Here is a 26,966-nt window from a genome sequence, read left to right on the forward strand (position 1 = left end):
TTCCTCCCTTGTGTCCGGAACTAGGACAGGCTCTCACATTCGCCGAATGGTTAAAGTTGGAAAGGACCTTAAGGTCATCTAATTCCAACCCCCGCCATGGGCTGGGATGCCCAAGGCCATGTCCAACCTGGCATGGAACGCTGTCAGGGGTGGAGCAATTACCACTTCTTTGGGCAACCTGTTCCAATGCCTCATCATCCTCATAGTAAAGAACTTCTTCCTTAACCTTAAATTCTTCCTAACCTGAACTTCCCCTCTTTTAGTGTGAACCCATTACCCCTTGTCTTATCGCTATAGTCCCTGATGAAGAATCCCTCTCCAGCATTCATTCTTCTGTAAGATCAAGGCACAATTGACTTTTATTGAGGAAAAAGTTAAATAGCATGTTATCAAGCTGTGCTCCCAAAGGCATCACACTTGTTATTAGAAGCTAATGAATAATGTGAAAAACATTCAGGAATACGATCTTTGGCTGAGAGGACTGAGATCTGCTTTTTAATACTGTCATATGCTACATTTGAGTATTCCAAACACTTGTTGAATATCTGTAGCAGAAGATCCCCATTAGAGTCTTGTGTCTGGCTTAGGCATAAAAAAGTGTGTTTGAAGATTTTTATTAATATATTTGAGGGTTTCATTTTACCCTGAAATTGTAATTTGTAATTGTGAAGAGTTTTGTGAGTTTGATCAGAGATTTGAAATGCTGGATTCTCTTCAACTCCAGAATATAGACTCCAGCATGGAAATGCTTCGTGCCAAGAAAAGCAATTTAAACTTGAGTAATGAGGGCACATTGTTAACCATTACTCTTTAGAGATGTATTTGTCATTTTTAAAGGCTGTAGAAGCACAGACTATTTTTGGAAGTAACTTTCCCTTTGGTCCTTCTTCAAAACCACAGAACATATATTCTCATTCAGTAAGGAAAGGTGAATACCTTAATTCAAATATCTTGTACAGTAAAAGCTAGACTTTCAAGGGAACTCATGACCAGATTTCTAAGAGTATATTCAGACTGAGACCCAAGGTTCAACAGCATTCAGCTCTCAATAACTTAAGCCTTTTTGAAAATCCAGACTTGATGCCAACATGAGATTTTAGCCATTTGAAATTTTTTATCCAATGGGGACATATCATTCAGTGAAATGCAGTGTGTTTGCCAGGCCACTATGTAATATTTGAAATGAAATCCAATGTGTTCATCCATTTGCACTTTCATAAAAAATGCTTTTGTTCTGATTAGATCATCTTAACACTAAGTTAGTAGATTAAGCAACTGCGACTGCTTTTTTGTTACTGAATTACAGAATCAGTAGATGTCAGGAATATAAATGAATGTACTGCTAGCCCTTTACTGAATTCAAATTGATTTTCAGGCAGAACAAAAACTGTCTGAAGGACCATAAACAGAAGATAATAGACCACTGAGAAGAAATACCCAGTGAAATGTCTCAGGGACATGCAATAGGCCTCACACTAATTTATTTTATTTAGATGACAAAGCTGACTCTACAGGACACATTTTCAGCTCTGTGAGACTGTACAACATTTAACTTCAAATAAAGAAACAGGATTAATGATTAATGCAGAAGTTTTACAAAACCAAGGTGTTTGTCACTAGTTTGTGCTGCCAGGCTTCTCTCTATCCCTTCTCACATGCAGTAAGTCTTATACAAGGAGCCTTTTTCTATTGTGTCTAAACCTACTGCCTGGTCTGTCACAACCCGCACATGCCCTAAGAACTGTTTTGCCATTGTTTTGTTGCTATATATGGCCTTACACCAAGATTTGAATGATATAGGTCATGTTGCATAATAAGAACAATATCTTCAGAGAAGATGATCAGATATTGGAACAGGCTGCTCAGGAAAGTAGTTAAATCACCATCCCTGGAAGTGTTCAAAAATAGAGTAAATGAGGCCCTCAGTGATGGTCTTGGCAGTCTTGGAGTAATGGTTGGACTTGATGATCTTAAAGCTCTTTTCCAGCCTAGTTGATTCTATGATTTTATGATTCTATGTGCAATGTGAGTGAGATCCAGATGAATTTAGACATTTTGTCCCTTTTCCTTGCATTCATTAATTTTTTTCTAAGAGGTACAGTGTCATTCACACCAAGCAGGATAGCCTGAGCTACCTGGTGAAGCACCTTTAGAATCAAGTTCTGTCTGACAGCTTGAAACGCCGTTACAGGATTGCATGTAACACTCATTGAGGAAGAATTCCCAGAGTCTTACCAAGGAAATAGTTATTACCACAAGCCAGATGTGATGTGCTTCACTGGTATGACCAGTAGAGATTCAGAGAGAGAAGGAAACAAAAGCAAGATATTTAAACAGATAAACAGTGTACGGTCATCCAAAGGTAACTGAGAGGGGGGTGTAGAAGAACTTGCAACACTTCTTCATGCAAATGCATCACACAGTAACGTTCCTTTAAAATATAAGTTGGATTCATATCTTTCATAAGTGAAATGTCACTGTCAGTTATCAATAGTTAAAGCAAGATAAATTTACTGCAGTCCATATTGCACTAACTTCTCTGATAAATAAGTCCTGTTTTGTCTTGACATAATTCAGCAGTCAGCCCATGAAAAAAAATCCACTGCAATATTTTTGAAAATTTATCAAAAATACCATTTTTATTTGTAGCAATTCTGTTCTTCTTCTGGCAGTTTGATATGGATTAGAATACTTTGGTTAGTGGAGATAAAATCTTTTCTATTTGATCTTCTTGATCCTATATCTAAATACCTTTTCTTTTATAGTGCTGTAAAGTGATTGCATATTATCGGTGCTCATACTTATGTCTAATGAGTTGCTTTCATAAATAAGAGAGTCCTGGTCACTAGCCTGCAAGATCAAGGAGCAAGCATGCAGTTATTTAGTTACTATGGGCTATTGTACTGAAATAATTTCAGAAGAGAACAATTTTTCTAAGAAAAATGCTAGAGTTTAGTTCAAACAACAACTGTGTTTGAACTGTATTAATTGGGTGTGCACTGCATTGATTGTTATGAGTGTGAGGAAGCTCGTTAAAAGTGATATTAATCAGAAGTGACAACTAATTTGATTAAGAAAGGGTGCTGGTGATTAATATTTATAAACAGTTATAATGATTCTTGTATTTTCTTTTAGTCATGCTCCATCTCTTTGAATTCTCTTGAGTAATTACAGACAAACCATCTGAATGGTTTTAAATCTCTCAGAATGAAAACTTTTTCATGTCTGTGGTCAAATATCAACTCTCATCTTCATTTTAGAATGTACTGGTGATTCCCCTTCTTCTTCCAGTAATTTTGCATAGGCATAATCTAGCTTTCTCACCATTGCTTCAGATAGCAGATGTACTAACAAAAACAAAATGAACCAGATATTCTGCTAGACCTTCCAGGTCTGATGCTGCAAACATTACCATGTTTAACCTCAGATGTGTGGGTAGTATCCCTGAACTCAGAGAAAGATTGTAAAACCAAAAGTGGATTAAAGTGTTCATTGCACTGAGGTATAAGAACTCTACCATTAATCTGTTGTCCCACTAATTACTTTCTTGTTTGTGCAAAGCAATTAAAGCCAAATGTTTAAAGGAGTTTAGATAGCTGACTTCCACTTCCTTTTTTTTCCCTAGCTTATCAGTGTCCAATTTTGCAGCCTGGAAGATGAATAATTACTTAGTAGGTGTGAGTAAATACTGCTCTGTATGTTCAAATATGGCGTTTGTACCTAGCGAGGCTTGACTGTTGTTTGTTCATTTTTTTATTTTTTTTTTTAACCAGCTTATAAAGAATATTTCATCAATCTCTCAATACCTCCAAGATGGGTATAGAATCCAGGGTGAACGAACTAACTTTGTGTCACATCCAGTGTAAGAGACTAACTGAGATATGGTATCTCACAGGAGGTTTATACCTGCTATCAATGAGGGGATCAATGTCATTGCAGAAGAAGGTGGCAGAATGGTGAATCTTGACATTGCTAAGTTTTGAATTTATCTTGCAGGCTTTTTTTCATGCCAATGTACATATAAAGATATGGAAAAAAAAGAAACCTCTTGATCATGCAACATGCAAGAAAGGAAATCCTTTATTATCAGTGTGTTTTTCCTTGTCAGTGCCATTACTGGTGGAACCAGAGCACTCAAGGCTAAGGATACTCAAAGCTTAGACAGAAACAAGCAGCATGAAAAAATATCAGTCTATAAGGCAAAAACTTATAAGTTCTTGAAAAAAAAACAGATACATGAGCTGAAAGTTTGGCTGAACTCTGCCTTATCTTTTTGACTATTTGACTTTTACTATTTTGCAGTGGTAAAGGTTTGCTTCTGGAGAGTGACAGAAAGTTCTTTCCTGAATAATGAACAAAAAGGCAAACTCTTGCTCTTCATGGTATTTTTACCAAAGAGCTTAAATGTAGCTTCCTACCATTAGTTTTTTAATCATGTTGAACAAGTTTAATATTTCTATTAATAATATATCAGAATTTGAATGTAAGGACATCTAGTGTCACCCTACGCATTAATTTCCACAAATGAATATTAAATTAAATAGTAAATGTGGACTTAACAATATTCAAATATGGCCTATCTGAGGTTGCTTCAAGGCACAGTTCTATTCCACAGGGTTTTTTTGCATCTTGTTATTATATTGGTTTTTTTTGGAAATATAACAATAAAAAAAAAAAGACACAAACATTTATTAATGGGATTTGAATTCTGCAGTTGCTACAGAGGTTTAATAGATAGATTCCATATGCCAGATGTTCTTTATGTTGCTTTCAGAGGAAACAAGAAAATCATCAACAACAATGTTTATTTGAATCCAATTAACTTTGCAAGTGTGTTGAAAATGGTGTTATTATTTGTAAGGAAGGACGGTAAAATTATAGATATTTCTAAAAATAAACTTGGGTAAAAAAATCAGGGATTTAAAGAGTTTACACAGTTTTTAAAAGTTGAAAGAAAGTCAGAAGTGACCTTGTAAACGTTTTAATGGAAAGCTGAGTTTAACTCCACCAAAAAAAAAAAAAAAAAAAAAAAAAAAAAAAAAAAAAAAAAAAAAAAAAAAAATTAATTTGTTCACTTGAAGGATATGGCACATTCACACTAGGCAGTAGCTCAAACATTCATTTATCATGTCCCAGTGGATTAAAATCATAGCCTTATAAGACTACACTGCTTGCATGTAATGCTGAGGTAAGAAAGGCATGAGTCACGGAGACAGAATTTTCACCTGAAAAGAATCAGCTGTAGTCTATGTAAACATGTTTTGGCAGCTGCTGAAAAATTATGAACAGAGGGCTGCTCAGATTTTTGTCATATTCCTGAATCATGACTTATAACAATTAGACACATACTCTATTAAAGGGTCGAATCGACTTTTTGCTGTGTCATCTGGATGCTTTTGCAATGTTACAATTATTTTTCTCTTCTTACATAATTGTTAGTGCCCGAATTCTTGTCAGGTAAATCAGTACTGAGATTGTTGACAGACAACAGCCATGATTCAGCAAAGCATATAAGCCTGTGACTAATGTTAAAGAAATGTTAAGGTTTTGCTGCCTTAGGCTTGCCAGTATAATTATATGACCAAATTTGTCAATGTTTCTTATGGAGAAGCTAAACAAATACATTTGATTTTGATGGTATAAAGTATAGCTAACAAAAAATGAGATTAGGATTCTAATTGACATTTATGTTATTGTGAAATCAACAACCATTTCTAAACATCTTCTCATTTCAATTTATCCGCTTTCTGGCAGCTGTGGAATTAATCTTGGTCTCTGAGGCTTAGAACCATCAGAAGAATTAATTTACAGGATTGCTGCAGCAATGGATTGGAATTATATCTTTGAAACACTATTTGCAAAATACAACTCTGAAAAGAAGTGACAGAAGATTTTAAGCAGAATGGATTATTTACTACCCTGCCTGAATGAACATGATGGCTGAGGTCCCTGAAATAATACAGAGATCCATCCTTTTTCCGCAGTGCAATAAGATAGTAATTTTACACAACAGCTACTACCAAAAGACCAACCAAAACCCCAAGCAAACCCACACAAACAGCCAGAAAAATGGGCATACTGTATACCTTAAAGATAAGTGCGTACACCCAGTCAGTTTATATATGATTTCTTGCTTTCCTAACAGACAGCTGATGGGGAAGAAATTATAAGAAGGAAGACTCTGTTAATCCTATAATTTTAAGATCTGAAAAAAGTGCTTTAATTTGTGGCAAAACTGTTACAGGCCTCTGTCTCCCGTCCTAAAGTTACAGTCCTGCTTTTGCAGAAATCATGGCCATTGCTTTCTGCCATTTAAGAAACCTAACAGAACTAGTTCTGCAACTTAGTACAACCGGACAGAAACCTGAACTTGTGTAGATGCTCACTGAAATCATACCTTAATCTCATACGTCCACATGAAGATCCTTGATTTGGATTAAGTGGTAAGATACATAGATAATTGATGTAAAAACTTGGAAAGATGGGTAAAGATTTATCTGACCTCTGAAAGAGAGTAAGTCTTCCATTTAAAATTGAAATACCTGGTTTAATTTTAACATTCTTTGAAACAATTAAGTAAAAAACAGAAGTCACCAAATTGTCAAAAGTTGTGAGTTTCCTCCCCTCCTTCCCTCCCTCCCAGTAGAAACTTCTTGAAAAGAGGGAAGTGGTTAAAAGTAGAGGGGAAGAAATATTTGTGAAACTATAGATCATAACTGTTAGAGTCTCAATTGAGCATGAATTTTCAGAGGGAAGTGTAGGGGTACTTAGATATTTTTGTAAAAACTGAAACTGCACTGAAAACAACATAAACCTATAGGACATGTGGTTTCATATTATTCTAGTACTGTCAGACAAATGATTTCCACATTCTCACTAAACGCAAGTCACGAACGCTGGAGACTGAATACTAACAGACTGCAACAGGAAGATAACTAACAACTACCTTCTCCTACAGTATTACTGCTGGATAAATGCTCCTTTTCTGCACTTCAAATATTGACCTAATCAATTTATTTTCTTGAGACATGGCACATCTCTCCACTTGGTCAATTATGGAGTATTCCAGCAGCTCCCTGGACTAGAAATGAGCACGTCACTGGAGTTTCCTATACCACATGTTTACCCAAGAAAGTATGGTCATAGCCTTTTTAAAATACTCCCAGTAATACTCTAATGAAAACTGGCTGTTGATGATGCATGAGGTTTTATTTCTAGAAGGAGATAATTTAATAGGTGTAATTCCTCAGAGGAACATGCAAAACGGATGGGAACAGCAAGGCAGAAAAAAGCACAGGCTGCTTTTCCAAGAGACAGATATGCATGCCATTAGTAGGGAGTGAGTGAGCCATATAGGTCAGTGTCTCAAACAGTGCATGAAAATGTTACCCAAAGGAGTCAGAGCGCTCTACTGCATACGTGGGCTTGCACTGCCACCTGGTGTAGTACTCAGTGATTACAGGCTCTGCCCAGCACAGCTTAAAACACCTGCCGAAGCACTACGATGGGAAGATGCTATCACAAATGCCAAGAGCCGGTTTGGTTATATAAATAAATACGAGTATGTTTAGCAAACAAGTACGGTACCAAAAGCACTAAGGTAGGTCAGGTGTATACTTTGTCAGATGAGTAATGGTAACACACGAGGTACTTCATCTGTCACAGTTGCACGGTGGACTGACCGGGCTTCAGAGGCCAGGCCAGGATTCAGTGCGGGTTACTGGAAGCTTACTGACCTGGGACACCTCAGTCTTTGTATTTGGCTGTGTTTATGTGTCCAGATGACATAGGTTCTGCCAGGGGCAGGTGAAGCAGCCTGCAGCCTCCCACCGCTGTGAGGTACCTCTCTCTAGTCATGTCTTTCTTCAACCAGCAAAGCAGACACCGAGGAGCTCTGTCTAACATGGCTATGAAGGAGAGTCTCATCCCAGAGACCAGGAGGTGACAACTATTGCTTAAAGAACAGTTCTTTTCTCATCACTTCCTGGGCCTCACGGTGTTCATAGAGGCTGGGAACATGAGATTCTTGTGCCACCCGTGACGATGTCAACACAGCCCTGCACTTGTTAGTAGTTAAAACCTCAGAGAAACAGGTAAACCCCGCGGTTGCTCCAGCCTGAGGCCACGGCCTCAGGCCCCCTTAAGGACTACACTTCCCATGATGCCCCGGGGCCACCGCGCTGCACCATTGGCTGGGCCCACCGGAAGGGGCGGTACGGCACAAGGCCGCGGGCAGGCGGCGTGGGTGTGCGCGGGGTTCCCGTCCCAATGGCGGCGCTGAAGTACGCGGGGCTGGAGGACACCGACAGTGAGGAGGAGCTGCCGCCGGGCTGGGAGGAGCGCACCACCCGCGACGGCTGGGTCTACTACGCCAAGTAAGGGAGCGGGGCGAGCTGGCCTTAGCCCTCTGACCGCCCGCGCCTTCCCCCTGGAGCAGCATCCGTGCAGCCGCCGCTGCTGCCCCTCAGCGTGGGGGCCGGAGGGGCAGGAGCCGTCATTTCCCGCGCTGTACCACAGCGGCGAGCTGGGGCTAAGGCAGGGGCAGGGCTGGGTGGCGGGACCGGTCTCCGTGTGACTCGGTTTCCGCGTACGGAGGTCACTCCTGGCTCCAGGGAACGCTGACTGTGGGCTGGGCTCTCCCAGCGCCGTCCTCCCGGGCGGAACCCCACGGGTGCCCGCCGAAGGAGCTGAGGGGAGCGGACAGGAGGGCCTGTGCCATGCTGACCGCCGCCGAACAGAGCCACAGCATCCCCTTCCTCCTGTTGGGAACACTGCTGGAGCGGCTCTGGCCTCTCCTGGTGCAGCAGCGAGCTGTCACACGGCTGCTGCTGTTGCACTTCGCTAAGTGGTTCCGTGGGTAATCACAGAATGGTTTGGGTTGAAAAGGATCTTAAGATTATCTATTCCTAGCCCCCTGCCATGGGCGGGGGCGCCTCACACTAGACCATGCAGTCCAAGACTCCGTCCAACCTGACCTTGAAGGCTGCCAGGAATGGGGCAGCCACAACTTCCTTGGGCAACCTGTTCCAGTGCCTCACCACCCTCACAATGAAGAACTTCCTTATATCTACATGAACTTCCCCTGTTTAAGTTTAAACCCATTCCTCCTTGTCTTGTCACTGCAGTCCCTGATTGATGAATCTTTATACATATGGGAGGTTGAGACTTGCACGATATTGTAGCTTGCTTAGTTTTCCTCCTCATAGGAATAGAGGAAAGACAGGTATGGTGGAAGTTAAAAGCTATATATGCTCTCCTCCAGCTCTTTAGTATACCACACCTTTGACAAGAGATAAAAAATTGTGTTTATCACCATCTGCTTGTGCCACTCTGAAAATGACTGCATCCCCAGTGATAACAGAAGGGAATGGACCATAAGGCTGACTAAATTAGTGGAATATATATATATATTTTTTTTTTTTTTCTTTTCTTTTGTAGTTTCCATAGCTGTGTTCCTCTTGAAATTTGTTTGAGTCTCTCTAAAGTTGCAGGATTTATTCCATCCCACAAGAAGGGGGAAAAGTGTAGTGCTTTCTGACCTGTGATGGGTTGGCATCTTCCTCCTAAGTTCTGCTTTACAAGCACTGGACAGAATGTTTTAGTTTACCTGAACTTTGTAAACACTGCAGATTAGCTCTAGAGGTTTGTTTTCCTCAGGTCAAACTTCTCTATATTTCCTTGACTCCAAAAGCTGTTTCAGAAAACAATCACTTGTTGAAAGTAGCAAACCTACAAAATAATAATGCTACCGTGAGTACTTTTTACAGAAGCAATTAGTTCAATAGGTCTGTTTTTTAACTGTTATGAAACTTATTCAATTTAATGTAATGACATGACGTTAATATGTCTTTACTGCCTGACAGTCTTGCCCAATGTGTCTGAAAAATACTTGACACAAAGAGGTGTTATGCTGCTGCTACCTTTAAAATGAGCTCTGTATCTTTGATACCTCTGCATATTCTGGATACTTTTTTTTAATCCTTATCAACAATATGAGCTTTGAACCTAGCTGGAATAGGATTACTTTGGTTTAAGACTTTTCAAGGTCTTTGAGTGAAGTGTGCATACAGTCAAGTACTGAAAGTGGCTGGGAGTGCATTTGTCAAGCTATGGTAGTTTGGTATCTCTCGTCAGACAGGAGTAATTTAGGATCTTGTGTCTTTAGCATATGAGTGTCCTGAAGTTCAGGTGCCACTGCAGGTCACACATGTATACTTATTTAACCTCAGCCCATCAGCTAATTCTTGTAATACAGTATACTGTCACTGTGGGCTAACTATGTGGTTATTATAAGAAGGAAAATTTGCTTATGTTGTGTGCAAATTGCTGGTACTATATCTGTAGTTAATCAATAATGCTGTCAGTATATATTTCATACTTAGGCAGCTGTTAATTTGGACACTTCTCAAATAATGCCTGATTTTTGGTTATTTTAAAATATTTAATAAAAGATAATATCCAACCTGATTTCAGCACTTTGAGTATTTTAAGACCTTGTTTATGTGTACATCACTTTATTAGCCTGTAGTGCAGAAAACCTTATGACAGAGTATATTAATTCTCTTAGAGTGATGTAAGTGAATAAAATCTCAAAATTATAAGAGATTATGCCATTATCGCCCATTTTAAATGAATAGTCAAGGCCTTTGGATAAACTTGTTTGTCTAAAGCTGCAGTTGTTCATGTAGAAATCCAGACTTGTTTACTTCATAGCTTGCAATTCAGTATTATTAGACAAAACTTGTAGAAAGGTGCTTTTGTGATTTGAAAAATTTCTGATATTTCTACTAATTTCTGATAATTTTTTTTTTTCTTCCTTTTTCCTGTCAAGGATCACCATCTGTTTAAGAAATTTTCTGAGTCTGTTGATGTTATTCTTTGTTGATGCTATTCTTGAATGACTTTTGGGGTTCTTTCTTATCAAGCAACAAAACTTAGATTGGAAGTCAGACATTCATTTGAATTTTTATAGACTCCTATGCTCTCTTGTTAGTTATTTTCAGAACTGTGGCAATATGGAAGCCTGATGACTTCTAACTGCAGTTTTGACCTTTCTTAAACGAGAGATTGACATGTTTCTTTTTTTGTGGCAGACAAGCCAAGTATTTTAAAAAAATAGTTAATGTTCACAGTATGAAAAGAAAGCCTTTGTATTACGTCAGAAGAATTATTAGGCAATTTTTTAATATCTTAAACTTTCCTTTTCCTACAGCCATCTGGAAGAAAAAACACAATGGGAACATCCCAAGTCTGGGAAGAGGAAGCGTGTTGCAGGAGGTTTGTGTTAAGCTTTTGTAACAAACTGAAGTTATGTTACAAATGTCAGTTGGCGTTTGTGCAGGAACTAGGTCTCATTTTGATCTAGTTGACACTCATCACCTAGGCAAACTGAGCTTGTAAAATACAGCAAAATGACTTCAGTGGGGTTTTACCTGTGTGATAATGTCTGTGTAGAGTGATCATTTTGCAATTTTATGGCTTTCTTGTATTGCTCCATAAAGCCGAAGTACTAATTCCAGGATAAAAGGATTGTTTTACTGTGGCATGTAAAGCATTGACTATATGAGGGTGGGATTCTCTGATTGCATTCTGATTTCCTGGTGTCCATCAGGTAATATTTATAGTTGGATTATAGTCATCAAAGAATATTTCTGGCACAGAAGAAAGTCACATTAGTTTAATTTTATTTATTTTCCCCAACTCAACTGAAAGCTTGTGCCAGATGAGGAGACAGCCAGTGTTGCAGGACAGTTCCAAAGGTAAATGACTTCTAAAGGGCCTTTGATCAGTGCCTTAAATTAGATCTTCCCAGAAGCATTTGTATGGTGTATGTAGGTGTATTATAATGTTGGCAAACCATACTTCTTTTGGCATTGGTAATGTGACTATAACTGAAATGTTTTCACTAGATTTTGAGCCAACTGAATTACAAATGAATACTTTTCAGCCAGGATTAGAAATACTGGGAATGCTGTTTGTAAAGTACTTCTGTAAGGTCTTATATATATAAGAATTTATTTTGTGAAGATCTGTCATTTTTTTCTTTTATCTGTCCTTGCAACTTCATAGATTCATAGAATCATTTAGCTTTGATTTAACTTGTCCCATACCCACTTGAGAGTTCTGATCTTCCAGCTACTGGTATGTGTTACACATAACTTTTTCTACACTTAGTTCAGTGTTTTTGCAATTTACTTTCAGGGGTAGCTAAACTGTATGCAGTATAGACATGTGTATGTAGTAGGAAGCAAGTTTACATTTTGCTGGTTTGTGCTATAACATGGAATAATGTTTATAAATAATTTTTAGATTATACTTCATATTCTAGTTATTACAGTTGTACCAGACCTCCTGTATGTTGTACTTTTATTAGAGAGCAATTGTGCATGATTAGGGAAGCAATCCTTCTTTCAAGTGACAATATTCAAGTGCAGCAGGTAGTTGCATTACCTACAGAAATAATGCAGAATTTTGCCACATCTGTCCAAAAATCACTTCAAATCTGAATATACCTGAAAAAGTTAATATTTTATGCTTCCTAGGTCTGCCATATGGATGGGAGCAGGAGACTGATGAAAACGGACAAGTCTATTTTGTAGAGTAAGTATGTGTCAAAATGTAGAACGTGGACAAATAGCAGAAGTGTGTTTCATGTTGGGTAGCCTTTTGGAGTTACCACTGACTATCAGCTGGAAAGACAAAGAAGTTAATAAATATAATTTTATAATCCATATGAAGAAATTACAGTTGTTGCAGTGTCTAAACACTCATTGGTGTTTTTCTGAATTCTCTCAGGTGCATAGAATTACTAATGTGGGGGGCTGGAGTGAAGCAACTTGGGTATCCACATCTCAAAATGTGAGCTAGTCACTGTTTATGTGGGCTTATTTGGTTTGTATACCTTTATGGATAAACTCTGTGCTAACCTTAAAAACATATCTGGAACTTAATGACTGATTATTAACATTGCGGTAGTGCTTTAAAATACAAGATGAAAAGAAAATTGCTGCAACTCTGACTCACTTGTGATGTAAAGCACAGAAAGGAAGGAAGACAAGGATTGAGCTAGCAAAGATGTTTAGAAAGGAAAGGTCACAGAAGAAGAAAGAGAATTCTGGGAATGTTTCCTTCTCTATCAGTGGCAGGGTCAAACTGGGGTAGTTATCTTAAACTGGCTTGGCAGAATGAAGAATATTCTCAGGCTAAAATAGTAAGTGTAGTCCTTCTGTACTATAATTAAAGGCTGAAAGTTGTGGCTTAGTGTCTTTTTCTGACAATTGTCTAAAGAAAAACGAAAACTCTGTTTCAGAAAGGTGAGCCTGACCTAAATTGTGCCATTTGCTAAGCTGATGTGAAGCTATTTGGTTTTGGTTGCTTGAGGAAGAAGTACTAAGCTACATTTCTCATTGGTATATTGTTTCAAGGAAGTAGTGTAGGTCCCTTTTACAGAGCTCCTAAGAGAACATGATCTTTCTCAATATAATGAGATTTTTCCCTTGACAAAATTCTGCTTTCTCTGTCATGGGTTCATATGGAGTTCAGAACAGCGTTGTGAAGTATGTGAATACAATTATTAATGGACACCTTATAACTGGGAGAATATGATGATAAAAAAACCAATTGGGATCATTTTAACAAAAGGATTTTTGGGAATTTAAGAAATCCACTGGGATTGTACAGAACAGTGGTTGAAATACATTTAAAATCTCAGTGCAGAGTACAGAAGGGTCCAAGCAGTTGAATTTTTATGTTCTTTTGCAGCCACATAAACAAACGAACTACCTACCTTGACCCAAGACTGGCCTTTACAGTTGAAGATACTCCAATAAAACCTACTACTAGACAAAAATATGATGGAAACAGCACTGCAATGGAAATACTCCAGGGCCGTGATTTGAGTGGAAAAGTGGTTATAATCACGGGAGCAAATTCAGGAATAGGTAGGTTAAGATTACATAAGGTAAATATAGCAATCTTTATCTTTCAGGCTACTTTGTTTAGATAGCTGTGTACTTCTGATGTTCAAACTTGGTTTGCATTATTTCCATATGAACCGTCTAGTTAGAAAACTTCAGGTTTTTGTACTGCTTTTTAAGAAAGTGTGGAGAATTTGGAGCTTCGAGGAGAGCTACAGGGAAGACATCATGTTCTGAAATGATTGATTCTTGTCTAGACAAGTATTGATGGAGGCATTTTACATTACCTAAATATGTAAAGGATGCCTGTGAAAGGGACAGGAAGTTTCTTTTTATGGCCCCGGTGTCTAGGACAAGCAGTAATATTTGAATGGCTGCACGGGAGTTTAGATAAAGTATTCAGAAAAAACTTTTTAATGGCAGGAAGTAAACTCAGGTAGAGATTTTCCAAGGAGGCCTCGGAATTTTATCTCCAAAAGTATTTCCAGGTCAACTTGATGATGAGCTTGTGTCAGAGTGTCATACTCAGTGGTCCTTCTGGGCAAAAACATTCGTTTATGACCTTTTGAAATCCCCGTTAGTTGTATTTTCCAGTGTGTTCACAAATCTTTTTAGATGCTCAGCTTGTTTAGGTATCTGTTACATAGTATTACTTCTACAGTAGGTGAGAAATTCTAATTAGCTGCTTTTGTTATGCTTTATAGTAAAGCTTTAGTGCTTACATGCTCTGCCTTTCTTCTCAGAAGACAGGATTTCTTCTCCAGCTTAATTTTCTAGGCTGTTTGAAGTTTTAGTCAGCAGCCTGCACAGGATAGGTCTTTTTCTGTGGCTTAGATTTGTGGAGGAGCCACAAATATCATAACACTGGTGTGGTTTGGTGTTAAATTTGAACTTTTTTTTTGTAAATGAGGGGATCTACCTTAATCTTAGGTAGCTGTTATTGTTGTGTTCCCTTTTGTGCTTTTGGTTTTTCTTTGTGGTAGAATTATATCAATATTGAAAGAGTCCTTATGCAAAATATTTGGGGTCTTTTTAGTGCAGGATCTTGACTTAAGTGCATTTATAAGGACATAGGAAAAACTTGGAGACATTCTGGAAAAGGGGTTAATAGCAGGACTTACCACTCCAAATCCTCTTGGTCTTTCCCTCTCAATTATTTTAAGGAGTGTTATCGCACCAAAGTCAGATGAAAAACTTACAGCTTTATTGTGGCTTGGTATTTAGGCATTAAAAGCATGCGTCCTGCTGTCATTGCATGATATGCTACTACAGATTGGTGTTACAGTTAGGGCAGCAAGTGTTGTACTTACCTGTCTCAATGAGGAATTTGTGTTTTCTTGTAAGGTGCACGTTCCAAATTCTTGGTACAGGATGTCTTTACGTTGCATCCAGCAGGACAATTTGCTTTGTATGCAACTGTGTAGTCTCAGCACACATAAGAATTACCTGGACTCAAATGATTTGCTTTCAGCAGGAGAAGAGCTGCCATTCAGACTTGCTGAGTGAACTGAAAGTGTTTCATAAATGGCAAAAAATTATTCCAAGATGTATAATTCTTTTGTCAAGATTTCCTCCTCCCCCTGTTTCTCCCTTAGTTTATAATCTGGATGGATCATAAGTGAGAAAGCAATATCCTTGCACCAGATAATCTTTGCTTGTGACCTATATGCACAGACATATGTATACATGCACATGTATACTTTCTTGATTTCTGTTAGTAGGTGAGGGCAGGATATCACTCATGGTCAGAAGCGTGCTAAAAAGAGTGGGAGCACTAGTGAAATAAGACTTGGGTTTGTGCATAAGGAATCCAAAATGATGAAGATGGTAGCAAATACGTGATGAAGGTGGTATTGCTATAGTCCCAGGCTTTGTGTCTGATACTAATTGCCATGGAGTGTGAATTAAGGAGAATGCAATTGTAGGGTTTATGTTTCTGATATATGCTATGCCCTTTTCTGTCCTAGCTCAAAGGGTTTCTGACAGAGGATATAATGAGAGCTGAGCTTGTCTCAGTTGGGACTTCTGATTGACATGCTTGATGGAGAAAAACAAGGTTCAGACTCCTTGGTGTTTTTTTTGAGGGAATACTCCTTCTTTGGGGTCAGATAATAGTCTTCTTGTCCCATTAATTGGCAGAATTTCAAGTTTGCTTGGAACTCTGTTGTCTGAGTCCTTAAAATGTATCAGGCTTAGCTTTCTTAACCGTGCTTTGTGACTCTTGGCAAACTGACTTGAACATGTCAGTGTCATGTAATGGATTGCAATGTAGAGATCCCTGTGAACTTTAATATGTCTACACAATTCTTTGGGACACTGTGGAAATACTAATTAGCTAGCTTAAGTGTAGTCTTACCAGTTTTGGAGCTGATGCCCCAGTTATTTTAGGAGTGTTCCACTTTGTGTAGTTCATAGCTCAAAAATACACAGATTGATTAAAAGCACTAATAATTCCTTCCCTGAGTATTTTGAGAGGTAAAGAATTACTGTGTTTTCAGGAAACTTAACATGCTTTCTTCAGGAATCACGTGTAAATATTTCCCAGGAAATATTGCTGTCCAGTAAGTAGGGAGTTATTGAAAAAGAAAGTATTAGTTGTTGAGCATTTGTGCTTAATAATGTAAGAAAAATAATTGCCCAACCCTTTAATGGTTTAATGGTTGTCAAAATTGGTTTCAATAACATACTTGAAACTAACTTTATGGTATCTATTTTTTATCCTTTTTTTTTGTTGTTTGGTTTTTTGTTGACAGATTTTCTGTTTCAAGATGGGTAGGATAGAGATCAAGGTGTAAGTTGGTAGACTGTGGTCTATCAAAATGCAGAAATGCTTAAGTTAAAGTTTGGAAAATGCTGAGAATCCATTGAAAGATGGATGAACAGTTTTGCTTTTTGTTGGGTTTTTTTTTTTTTTTCAATTCATCTACATACACTGCTTTAAGATAGCAAAGTTAAAACCAGATCAATGAAGATGGAATGATACGTTAATTTACTTCATTTGTGAATCTAATACAGGGAATCCAGCATATCTTGCCAGCTGAAAAATCTCAATTTCTGAAAAATAGAGATGCTTACTTAATTTCAGAGGCAATGCTTTGGATGACTTCAGTAGTGATTGAGTTCTGGTGGTATCACACCTACTGGCCTCTCCATTGTTACTTCATTGCCATTAATTCTCTTAACATGTCTGTAGAATGGGGAAACTATCTGCCATGTGGTGTTTTTTTGGGTTTTTTTTTTTTTCATTTTTGATTAGGCATATGAACTGTAAGAATCTCTCAGATTATATACCCACTTTCTTAACTCAGTCCTTAAAATTGCTGCAAAAAGCATGTGTGTGAGGAAAGCAAGTACTAAAAAAACCCCTATTTATAAACACTTCATTAGTTTTCATTAGCAACTTGGAAAAGGTTAATGAATTATTCTGTTCTTAAAATGTAAAGAGATCATAGCAGATCAAGAATGATTCATAAAACCATTTTTTTTTTTCTTTATTTTAGAAGCTTTTTCTTCTGACAGTGCAGTCCAGCTGTTCTTTGGATCTTTTTCTCATCTACTTTTTTAAGCTCAATCAAAATTTTAGTCTGAGAATCACAGTAGAAGTTGAGATAACTCTCATTCACAGTACAGGAGCAAGTAAAAAGAAGCAAGACAGACTTACTGCACAGTTTAGTTGTATTGTGTGAATCCCTCTGGTTTTAAAAACTCATTGTTCTGTCTACATTTAAACATGAGTAGTGTAAATTGTCAGTTTGTTCACTTCAAGTCGGAAAGACTTAGTCCACTGTGAGGAGCTGAAGATAGTGTGCAATTTTCGTGATCATTGTTTTTCTGTTTTAAAGGTCTCAATGTCAGGTTAGAGTGAAAATACTTTCCTAGCATACTTGTGTGAATGAAGTCTTATATTCTAATGTTTCCACTAGAGGGCTGTGTTGCTCTTTGAATACACTAAACAAAAGAGACCTGGTGCTTTTCCTGGTTTTAGTAAATTCTCCTGTAATTTTGTTGTTTGTGTTCTTAATTGTTAGGGCTAGAATTCAAAATTTTTAAAAGCACGTCATCTGTTCATCTAGGTATAATTTTATAAAGAGATGTAGTGTTTTCAAAAGCATGTGTAAGCAATCTCCTCAAGTCAATTGTAAAAAAATTTATTACTTGTTTTTAATATTAAGGAGACAGATGTGTAGCTAATGTGATTTTGTATGACTTGTTTAAATATTGCTATCTGTTTTTAAGATTCCTACATCTATATGACCTTGAAACTACAGTGTGTTCTGTCTTCTGTGTCTGGTGCAGTTGCATCTAACCTATTGTGACTGGTAGACTATGCATGAGTAGCAAAATGTAAGTAGTATTGCAGTACATTATGGAAGGGCAAAATGTGTATGTTTTGTGCAGTCAGGCAGATTCCACAAAGTGGGCTTTTTCTTAAGACTTTTCCAAGATTTTATCACAAAATTGTATTGATAATCACAACTAAATCATTGCTCAAACTGGAATTCTAATTTTTATGCTGCATGAAGGTCAAAAGAAATCTGTTAATAGCTTCTATAAGGGATGCCCTGAACAAACAGCTTAATTTTTTTGATACTGAATGAAACCCAGAAGCTTCAGCCATAACGTGGCTTTTTATTTTGCTTTTTTTGTTTAGGTTTTTCAGAGTGAAGCATGTAATCTTATAATTATGAAAAGTTTCAGATTATTTCTTCAAAATAATTGTTGATGAATGTTTGGTTAGGTTGAATTCTCTATTTTTTTCAGGTACTTTTACTGTTATACAAATGAAGAGGTCTTAGTCAGAAGGAAAGTGGAAAATTATGTACTGTTAATCAGTACTTAAAAGACAAGTCACTGCTTCAGTGAGCTTTTGGTCTGTGTATACTTTTTGTAGTGTTTTTTTATTTCTTGTGCAGAACTTCAGTATTAAAACTTCTGTCATACTGATGCAGAAGGTTGGAAAACATGCTTATAATTTATCATAAACATCTGCTTTATGATTGTAAAAAGTTGTTTTGAATAACTGTCCTTTTAATTTATAAATTATGAACAGAAATGTTCTAGTTTATTCCTTTCATAGCTTTTTTTTTTTTTTCTTCCTCTTTATGACTCTTAGTATATTGTTTTCAGTGTGAAAGCTAGCTCGACATAGTAAGAAGAAATGGTGTAAGTTAGACTGTAAAATATCAGGTTTTTGAACTCTGCGAGTCTGATTAAGTTACAACTAAAAAATGATTAGTAAATCTTAGCAGAAGGTGACATGTTTTATTAAAATGGGTTTTTACAAAGCAAGGAAATGCAAAGCAACCTCCTTTTTTCTTCTTAATTACTAAAATACAGTTAGCAGCTAAATTCTTTCCTTTTTTCTTTTTGAACTGATTTATGCTGTGCCCATGGCTGATTTGCATCCCCTTAAACTAATGCAGGCAGTACTTCAGGATCAGGTAAATGAAATCACAGAAAGAGAGCTAAAACTCTGTTTTAAGCTTTTGAAATACATTGTATATTTAATGAGCTGTATTCCTAGTACCAAATGTCATAGATGCTTGTGGTGAGGGTTTATACACATATGGAAACATAACTGAACATTGCAAAACTGTACAAGGTAACGTTTTGACAACGGGTAACTTCATAATTTGCTTTGTATTAATCATCATGGTAACATGTAGATGATTAGATTTTGTTCACACATGGTGGTGCTTTCATGATAAATACAAATTACGTAGCTCTGCAATTTATCATGTTCCTTTCACTGGATCATCTGCACCTAATTCAGAAATCTCTCTCATATGGGACATTATTTGAATACTTTACATCTGTGAGCAATGTAGAATGGCTACCCCTCTTCAATCATGCTGTTCTCAAAATACTAGAAAATACTGTCTCCCTTAATGGAAAAAACCAGTAATGTTTTAGGGGTCTGGGATGTGGGATTAACTGTGTTAATTCTGGGATCAGTAGCATCTAAGATCTGATATCAGGGTGGAGATAGAACTTGAAACTATTGAAAAGCTAGGAGCCTCTCAGTAACTGTACAGTGCTTGCATTAGTTCAGAAAGATCCCAAGACTTCCTTATTTTTTTCCTGTCATAATTTTATTATTTTAAAAAATAAGGGGTTTTTTTTTGTAATTTTTTTCCTTTTTCTCTATTTCAAAGGAGCATAAAAATATACGTAAACTTGCACATGAACAGTATAATACATGTGCAGACTGCTGTGCTCTGACTACGTGCTTTTGTTCTTCATGCTGGCAGAAGCTAGTGAAAAATTGTTTTATTCTGGGAGTATGGAGAGATGTTGTGGGATGTATTATTGCATAGCTTCAAAATTTCTGAATTCCTGATTTCTGAGCTATGGTTTCTGTATGATGTGAAGTAGTTTTTGAGCACTTCTTGTATGAGTTTTGTTGTGACTCTTTCTTGCAGTTAAAAAGCAGACTCTTATCTTCAGAGCAGGTGTGGTTAACCTTTATTATATTTCTTATGCCAATTGAGTAATAACTATTTGAGTAATAGCTATTTAAGCTACTGTCCATAAGGGGAGCAAAATTAAACTTTTAAAAATTATCTAAATTTCTTGTGAAGACCATTTAATGTCTCTAATGGGTGCTGGCTAGCTTTCACCACTGTGCCCTAAATCTGTTGGCAATAGACGGATAGCAAAAGTATGGTGAAAAAGAACACCTTGACTTCTTAAGAAATCAAAAATGGATTGCTTTGTACTTGCAGAAAAGAGAATTTTGTGAAAATGGGGAACCATTTTAGTTCCAGAAGTTACTGAGATTACTTGTGGGTAACGTAGCATTTTTCCCGAGGCTGGCTTTATTGGCCTTCACAGGGAAGGTAGCATTTGCTGAATCCTAATTAGACCAGTGAATGGTCTCATTTAAGTCAAACTCAGATCGTATGGGAGGAATAAAACAGACCCTTACAAATACCATTGAGGTCTTTCATTTTAATAGTATTAGTCTGACTGTCTTAAATATGTTCATTGTCTTTCACTGGATTGCATGGAGTGTGGTGGTCTACGCCCACAGATGTTTGTCTGAATCTGTCAGTAAGGAATTGTTCGGCTCCATTTTTGAGCTAGATGGCAAATTTTCCTTGAAAAATGTGCTCATTTTTCTTTGAAAGCATGAAGCTTATTTTCTAATTTCTCTCTACTGTTTTGAGATGAAAGAGTATTTAAAGGTTATACAACTGACATCACTTAAGGAAGTGCTCAATATAGTCCTCTGTTTCAGATTCACTTTATGATAATCTTGAATGATCTTGGAATTTTTCTTATGCCATAACACCTGAATTTTGTCAGCCTTGAAAAATAATCTGTCTGGGTTTGCTGGATAGTTAGTTTTGGAGAAAATAATCTTTAATAGAAAATACATCTGCCTGCTTTTGGTCTGCTTTTTTTTTTTTTTTCCCCTCAATTCTATTAATCTGTTAAATTTTCTCAAAGATTTTTAAGTGTAAGCTTCTTTTTGGTGTGTTTTATTATGATGAATAAAAACTAACATGTTTGCTTTCCAATAATTGTCTCCTATTTACATCACTTGTTATTATGAGAGCAGAAAGAAGGGATGCAACACGGGCGAACAAGATTGTGACAATGCTTCTTGAATAGTCTTTCACTTCTATCTAAGCATTTTCCCCAATTTAGTGAAGAGTTTGTTGGCTGAATCAAAATTAGTGTTCAAAAATGCATGAATTCCTGGGGATTAATAAGTTGAAACTTTTGCATGTTGTTATTCAGAAGAATTCCTGTCTGTAATTATATTGTAGCTCGATGGTGCAGGGAGAAGGGAAATAACTGGGGTTTTGCTAAGGAGATGCTTCTTATGTTCTTGCTAAACCTGCATAACTTGTGGTGAATGAACTCTTACAGCCTTTGCCTGGTTGTATGTTTTCATGCTGGAAGTGTTTCACATGTGGAGAACTGAAGTGGATATTATTTATGGAGGTTTGGGTTCAAAGCTTATTGTGGGGCAGACAGAAAGATCAGCAGTATATAACCTTGGATTATTTTTCTTGGCCAAGTCCTAGCTGTCCCAGAGATTGTTTTCATGAGATACTTCTGTATTTATTGGGCTTTTAAAAGCATGAAAGAGTTGTTCCTTGATGGATATAGAGATATATATATATTTTTTTTTTGTGAGTTCTAGGCTCCGTGTAACACATGTTCCACTATTATAAGCAGCACAGTATATTGGCAGAAAAGCACAGCTGGCCTGGATACAGTCAATGTGTGTATGGCTTGCCCTGGTAGAATAAAATAATCTCTCATGAGAGAAATAAGTTACCCAATAAAAACATCATTTTGCAGATGCAAGTTTTACAGCAGGGTCTTCTGCCAGCGCAGTTGTGTTGTTTAGGGACTGTTTTCTTGCCATCCTTCGCCAGTGAAACAGTGGCAATGAAGGTTTGGTTTTTGTTGGGTTGGGAAGGTGAAGGGGAAGAAATGACTATCCTTCAGCTGATACAGTTTGGTATTGTGTATATTCAGCTGTGTATTGCAGTTTCATGTTGTTACTCTGGCTTCAACAGACATTTATTCTCCTCAGGGAAAAACTGCTTGCTTGCTGAAGAATTCATGGGAAAAGTAATGTTGAGAAATTAAATGCTGAATTTTTTAATTCCTGTAATCTACATGCTGTGGACCAAACTTGGCATGCATTGCCTGAAACCACAAGTAGCCCTACCATAAAAGTATTGGTGTCTGTATAGGAGTTTTGTTCGCTTAAACACACCTTAGAAACCAAACTTCCACTTCACTATTTTTTATTTTTTTCTCCAGGTATTTTCTTTGTGGAAGTCTAAAACTTTGCGTCAGGCATGAATTTTGTTGTACCAGTGGTTTTGGGGAATTGGGGGTACAGAGCTTTTCCAGGAGAGCCTAGATTTCACAGGAAGTATATTTTTGGCCAGGGTATGTTATGTGGGTAATTTGTGTAGAAAAGCAGTTAGTGAAGGGGAATGTGACTGTGGGGTGGAACTTTTAACTCATCCTGTTGGAGGAGCGTAGTAGCTGTCAGTCAGGAATTAAGTTCTGATGTATTTTGAACAATTCAAAAACTACTAAAAGCTATTATTTTCAAACTGTGAATAATGTTAATAGAAAAAGCTTCTCTTTACTTTTCAGTGCTGTATTCTGAAAATTTATGGTAGGTCATAATGATCGAGTTTTCCATGAGTGCCATTGCTCTTTTGTAACTCTGACTTAATACCGTGGAATAGTAATATCGCTCTGCTTTTTACGCAAGTCTCCACTGTCTACTTGTTACATATTGTAAATATTAAAAGGTCCTTTTGGACTTCTGTAGTTTATTTGTCTTATTGAGTAAGCTGAAAATGATGTCAGATGTTCATACTGCTTTTTCATGTCCATTTTGATGAATCTATTTATTACTTCTGTAATGAGTAGTACACATGGTTGGTTAGCCAAGTTATTGAACTTCATCAACCTTGGCGGAAATTCATAATGCATGTGAAACTTGTTGTAACTTGTAAGAAATTACATCTGGAGTAAAAGGTTCAATAATGATTACTACTTATAATGGAATCTTTTCATAAGGGATGGGATTGAGCTATATGCCTGTGTTGTACTTTCTGGTACTCTTTTGCAGGGAATAATGTATTTATAGAACAGGAACCTTCATATGTGGTGCTTACTTTCTTGTCTGTTACTTGAAAGTTGAAAAGACTTTCAGTGGGCTGCTACATAACTTCGTTGCTTTCTGTCTTTTGGAATATTTAATTTCATAAAGGTTTTTGTTATGTGATGCGTATTTCATGATCCAGAGATGAAAAGACCTCCATGATTCAGTCTGTCTCACTGCTACACAAAACTGACTCACTGCATCATCTTGTGTCTTCGTGTTTTGAAAGCTAATTGTGCTGCAAGAGTTCTATGAGTAGTTTCGTCTGTACATTTGTATTGTTTTTTTTTGAATGCTTATTTAATGATGAGGACAGAAGATTTTTATAAATGTATACTGTTTTCTAGTGACAGTATCTTCTGAGATTTAATGACTTCTTTAGGTACTGTCAACTCTACTTACAGCCTAAAGGTGTGTGGTAATGGCCATGGTGTTTTTGGCTTACCAGCAAAAAAGTTTATAGTGACTATACCCATGCGAAGCAGTAGGGTCACAAGAAGAAATTATTTCAGTACCTTATGTCCCTTTTAAACTCTATAAGCGTAATTCTGTCAGGGATTTATAAGGTTTTGATGCTCAAGTCTGAACAGTAAATCGCTATCAAGATGGAAGTGAAAGGAGGCAAGCAAGAACCTGGAAAGATAAATATCAAAATCCTGACCTGATTAACAGGAGTCTTGCTACCATCTTCAGAAAAAGTGAGGCCAGAATTTGGCTGAATTATAGAATAGGAGTAGTACTATGAGAAAGAAATTGATTTTTATATTCATCCTGAAGTCTAAGATGTGCAAACCTTTCTAAAAGACAATATGTGACTTAAGAAAATAAATACATAAAATACCACATTCTTTTAATAATTCTCAAGGGAAGATCATCAAAAGGCAAAGTAGTTTTGTATTACATGATTTATTTTTTTCTTTTAATTAATGATATCTGCAGTTCTTAGCTCTGTTATTGACCACACACTAAGTCTTATGCCTTCCTGTTGTTTTTATTTTTCTTCTGCCAGTGAAAGATTTGTTTCTTCTTCTTCCTTTTCTTCTATAGGCTTTTCTTTTTAATACATGAGATCTTTGTAGCCTCCTATTCAGCTATACAGCCTCAGTTTTTCTGTTCCTGTAACATCTAGCTGCTTTTGATTTCTTGCTGTAGTTCTACATGGTGGCTTTTAGTACTTTTATCTGTTGCTTCAGAAAGCGCCCTACAAACTGGCTGTCTTCAGATCCGAATGGTTGTGTAGTACTACACATTAAATTTCCTCTCCTTCATTTAAGTATAGTTACCTTGGTCACTGTTTCAAAGTTCCTGTTCTTAGTTAGTGTTTCCTTCATACTGAAAAGCTAGTGAAGTTAGGTTTTCTGGCTGTTATCGTAATTTCTTGAGAGTAATAATATCCGTGTGAACAAGGAATTGCCACAGTTCAGTGTTGGATGTATTTATTTAGATACTTTGCTTGTACTGTGACTTGAGGCTCAGCAAAAGTGAATGTTGCTGAGAAACTTTTTAGTTTTCCAGGTTATGTTATCTTTGTAGAAGGTGCGTTTGCCTTATTATTTATTCTTTATATAAGCAGCTTTATCAGCACATTCTCTATTGGCTTTGCTTTATTTTTGATATCTAAATTCAAGTTCATAAAACCTGTGGGGCACTTTCCTCTTGTGATTAGTCAAAATGCCTTTGTAAAAAATTAACCTTTTCTTTAAAAGCTTGTGAAGAGGATCTCTAATTCTCTTCTAATGTAACCAAATTGAAGAAAACAATGTTATATTGTGTATTCAAAGATCCATGAACTGTGAAACATCCTGATTAAGTTCTTTGGCCGTTAGCAAGCATAAGCAGCATTTCTCACTTCTATACTTTTTCATGTTACAGACATTATGCTATATTTTTTGAGAAATTTGTGGTTAGCCTTATTTTGCTTACAGAGCAACATACAATTGCAGTAACTGACCTAAATTTACAGATTATGTCCATATTCCAGTTTAAAGTGGGAGATGGATTGTTCTGTTGCAGGATAAAAAGTATACTCCTCTGAAAGCTGTTCTAATTCGTTAGCAGAAGGAGTAATTAAAATATATTAAGAGGAGAAAATATGGCAACTTAGAAATTTGTGAAGAAAACTTTTCAATTTGTTTGGGTCTGTGTCCAGCTGCAAGCAGTTGCTGGGATATAAATCTTCTTCTTTTGGAAGCTTTTGTAACTCTGAAAGTAAATTTGGACTATTTTGTGCCTAGGTAGGCAATGGGTACATAAAAATGTTCATGACCTACTTGGCAGCACACTTTTGTCATCCTGAGTGACTGAATGTGATCTGTGAGAAAGGTCTGTTCCTGTATCTGTTTCTGAATCTGATCTGTGGTCACAGGAATAGAGACCTAGACTTCCTGAATCTGTTCTTTTTATCTACTATTTAAACGTTTGTCTCATGCAAAACAAAAAGTTATGTATCTGGAATGTAAGGCAGAGATAGGCTTCATAATGGTTCATGATGTAATTTGATAATAACACTTACTAGACTTCATACTTGCAAACTATGATTTGGTCTTTAAATGGGAACTTGGCACAAACAAGGCAGACTGAATATGAGATCAGGAGCTGTACAGGCTGATTTCTGTGTGCTTGTGAGTGAACTCAGAACACCAGATTCTGACTATCAGTAGAAGTAATGCTTTTACCTATTTCACAGTAATGTTGCAAACTGTGACTCGAGATTAGTACAATATCAGCAGAAACCCACTACGTTTTAGAAAGCATTTAGTATGCTTGTTCACCTGGTAGTTTTTCCCAATTTGCAGACCTAAAGTTTTGTACACTTTTTCATTTTTTATTTAACATCCTCTGCCCCAAATTAGCAAGGTCTAACTTCTTGGATGCTGAAAAAAAAAAAAAACCTATAAAAGGTATAGCTGTAACTAGTCATTTGTTTTAGAAGATTGTTGTCACTGAGCTTTTGGGTGGGTTGCTGGTGTGCCAGGTGCTAGCAGATTGACCTTAAATGTCATCTAAAAAAATATACACAAGTTGTGGTGTGAGAAGATGCACGATATGTTTTTGTGATCTTCTTGAAAGTGCAGTACAGAGGTCTTTGATTTTAGTTTTAGTTTTTTCTTTTTTTTTTTTTGCTCATGGCTTTACATTATAATTTAATTACTTCTAATTCTTGCTTGTGTTCCACTCTTCTTGCTTTTTTGTATAGACACTTTTTGTTAATACTGTTCTTATTCTTCATCTTTTGTTTCAGAACTCCATCTCCTGCCTTACTTTGTATGTCGGAACCACATGATGGATCATTTGAGTTACATAACAGCTTCCCAACTCCCTCTTTCCTCCGTAGTTTAAAGTACGCCCAAATGGTTTGCCAGTTTTGAATCTTAGGAGGTTGGTACCCATCCTGAATACCA

At 36.9% G+C, this 26,966-nt stretch overlaps 1 protein-coding gene across 1 annotated transcript in view; it reads left to right on the forward strand.

Moving 5' to 3' along the window:
- Positions 1-8,268: 8,268 nt before the first annotated feature.
- The window catches only part of WWOX (WW domain containing oxidoreductase), a gene marked incomplete at both ends in the record, with an annotated part of 524,546 nt that continues 505,848 nt past the window's right edge, over positions 8,269-26,966 (forward strand). The window contains 4 exons of the mRNA XM_080638636.1: positions 8,269-8,375; positions 11,213-11,277; positions 12,543-12,600; positions 13,762-13,940. Coding sequence (XP_080494762.1) covers positions 8,269-8,375; positions 11,213-11,277; positions 12,543-12,600; positions 13,762-13,940 — 409 coding nt within the window. The remainder of the gene's footprint in view (positions 8,376-11,212; positions 11,278-12,542; positions 12,601-13,761; positions 13,941-26,966) is intronic.

Source organism: Psittacula echo (genome assembly GCF_963264785.1).
Source record: "Psittacula echo genome assembly, chromosome: Z".
Classification (NCBI taxonomy): Eukaryota; Metazoa; Chordata; class Aves; order Psittaciformes; family Psittacidae; genus Psittacula; species Psittacula echo.